At 26.5% G+C, this 1792-nt stretch overlaps 1 protein-coding gene across 3 annotated transcripts in view; it reads right to left on the reverse strand.

The window, feature by feature from the left end:
* Positions 1-1792, reverse strand: part of LOC106688370 (uncharacterized) — an 83779-nt gene that overhangs the window by 17347 nt on the left and 64640 nt on the right. For 2 of the 3 annotated variants that reach the window (XM_014432790.2, XM_014432791.2), the window contains 2 exons: positions 1418-1486; positions 1232-1273 (listed from right to left, as the gene is read on the reverse strand). In XM_014432790.2, the coding sequence (XP_014288276.1) occupies positions 1232-1273; positions 1418-1486 (111 nt within the window). Of the gene's footprint in view, positions 1-1231; positions 1346-1417; positions 1487-1792 lie in introns of those variants that run through there. The other variant, XM_067053332.1, reaches the window with a different exon arrangement.

Here is a 1792-nt window from a genome sequence, read left to right on the forward strand (position 1 = left end):
AATATAAAAGTAGTATGAGAATAAGTAATATTACAAAAGTAAGTAAAAGGAGTAATAATATAAAAACAGTATGAAAATAAGTAATGTGACAAAAGAAAGTAAAAGGAGTAATAATATAAAAGCAGTATGAGAATAAGTAATATTACAAAAGTAAGTAAAAGGAGGAATAGTATAAAAGCAGTATGAGAATAAATAATATTACAAAAGTAAGTAAAAAGAGTAATAATATAAAAACAGTATGAAAATAAGTAATGTGACAAAAGTAAGTAAAAGGAGTAATAATATAAAAGCAGTATGAGAATAAGTAATGTTACAAAAGTAAGTAAAAGGAGAAATAATATAAAAGCAGTATGAGAGTAAGTAATATTTATATAAAATTATGAAAGAGGAAAGAAAACATAAAAATAAAAGAATAAATAATGGGATTTTACTTACACTTTTACATTACATATACTTTTTTCATACTTAAATTTAAGTAATTTTTATTATGTACATTCATTTACTTACTAGATTTATTGTATTGGGCTGCGAGAGGGAAAGTGGCGTAATAGCCCACTTCTTGTGGCATAGGAAAAAAAAAAAAACTTACTAGATTTTCATATGTATATTATTTTCTCTTTCATATATTTTTTAAAAATTATTCTCATGCTGTTATTATCTTCTTATAATCCTTAGACTATAGATTTTCTCCCAACACTATTTATGTATCTATATTTTCTATATTTACTTTTATTCATTACGGTTGATATTTTGTTTTTAGTTCTTAGTCCTGATGAAGGCTAGAAATTCTTACTGAAACATTGGCAATAATTAAATAAGGTTTTATTTACTTGTGTTCCTCTCTTGCAGCGCTCCCAACCATATTCTGCTCATATAATGTCCACATTCAACTATTATTACATTATAATATTTTGTAATATGATTCTGGAAATATATATTATTTTTATCACAATATTTGGGTATTTGAACTTTTTTCTTAATTCTTAAATTATTTCACAGAACACCAGTTGGGAACCACTGCTTTATGATGTTAAGTTCGTTTTTACAAATAGAATTTTAGTAATCAGATGTAATTAAAGTTTACTTTTTTAGCCCCGCCACATACTTTATCATAAAAAAGAATAACACCATTGACCTTATCAGTGTTTCCTATAACCACCATTGAGATCACTCTGTGGACAATCTTCTACACAAGAACTCCAAGGACATAATTAGTAAATTTCATACTTACTAGATGCATGTGGGGTACAAGGCGATCTTAGGCTTGATTCTCCTAAGAAAGCAGATTAATATCATTTATTTTTAACAGTTAGAAGGTAAATTAAAGCTACATACATGAGACTTGCTGAAAAGAATATAATAATGATTAAACTCCTGTACCTAATATTTAGTCATATCTCAGAGGAGGTTAACTTACTCATTAAAGCCATTACTTCTGGACTACTACATTCTAAACATTCAAGTGCTCTTCTACAAGAAGATGTCTCTGAAAAACAAATCAAATATCATTTGTATTATAGATATATGATTAATATAATGAAGTATTTATTTTATTAAAAGAAAAATATATATATTAAGAAACCTGTGTACGTTTATACAAAAGATTTAAGTATGATATTATAAAATATTCAAATAGTTCTTAACATATCTGGTGCAGAGTAGACATAATACAATATTCACTTAGCACTCTGCATACATCCCCAAGTTGTGTGTAAATTGGTTATCCCTTGTTAAAGTTATTGCTAGTTCTGTGATTTTCGAAAAAAAAGTAAAAAGACGAGGGAAGGCGAAA

This window comes from Halyomorpha halys, unplaced genomic scaffold (assembly GCF_000696795.3).
Source record: "Halyomorpha halys isolate HHAL.00 unplaced genomic scaffold, Hhal_1.1 Scaffold1113.1, whole genome shotgun sequence".
Taxonomy (NCBI): domain Eukaryota; kingdom Metazoa; phylum Arthropoda; class Insecta; order Hemiptera; family Pentatomidae; genus Halyomorpha; species Halyomorpha halys.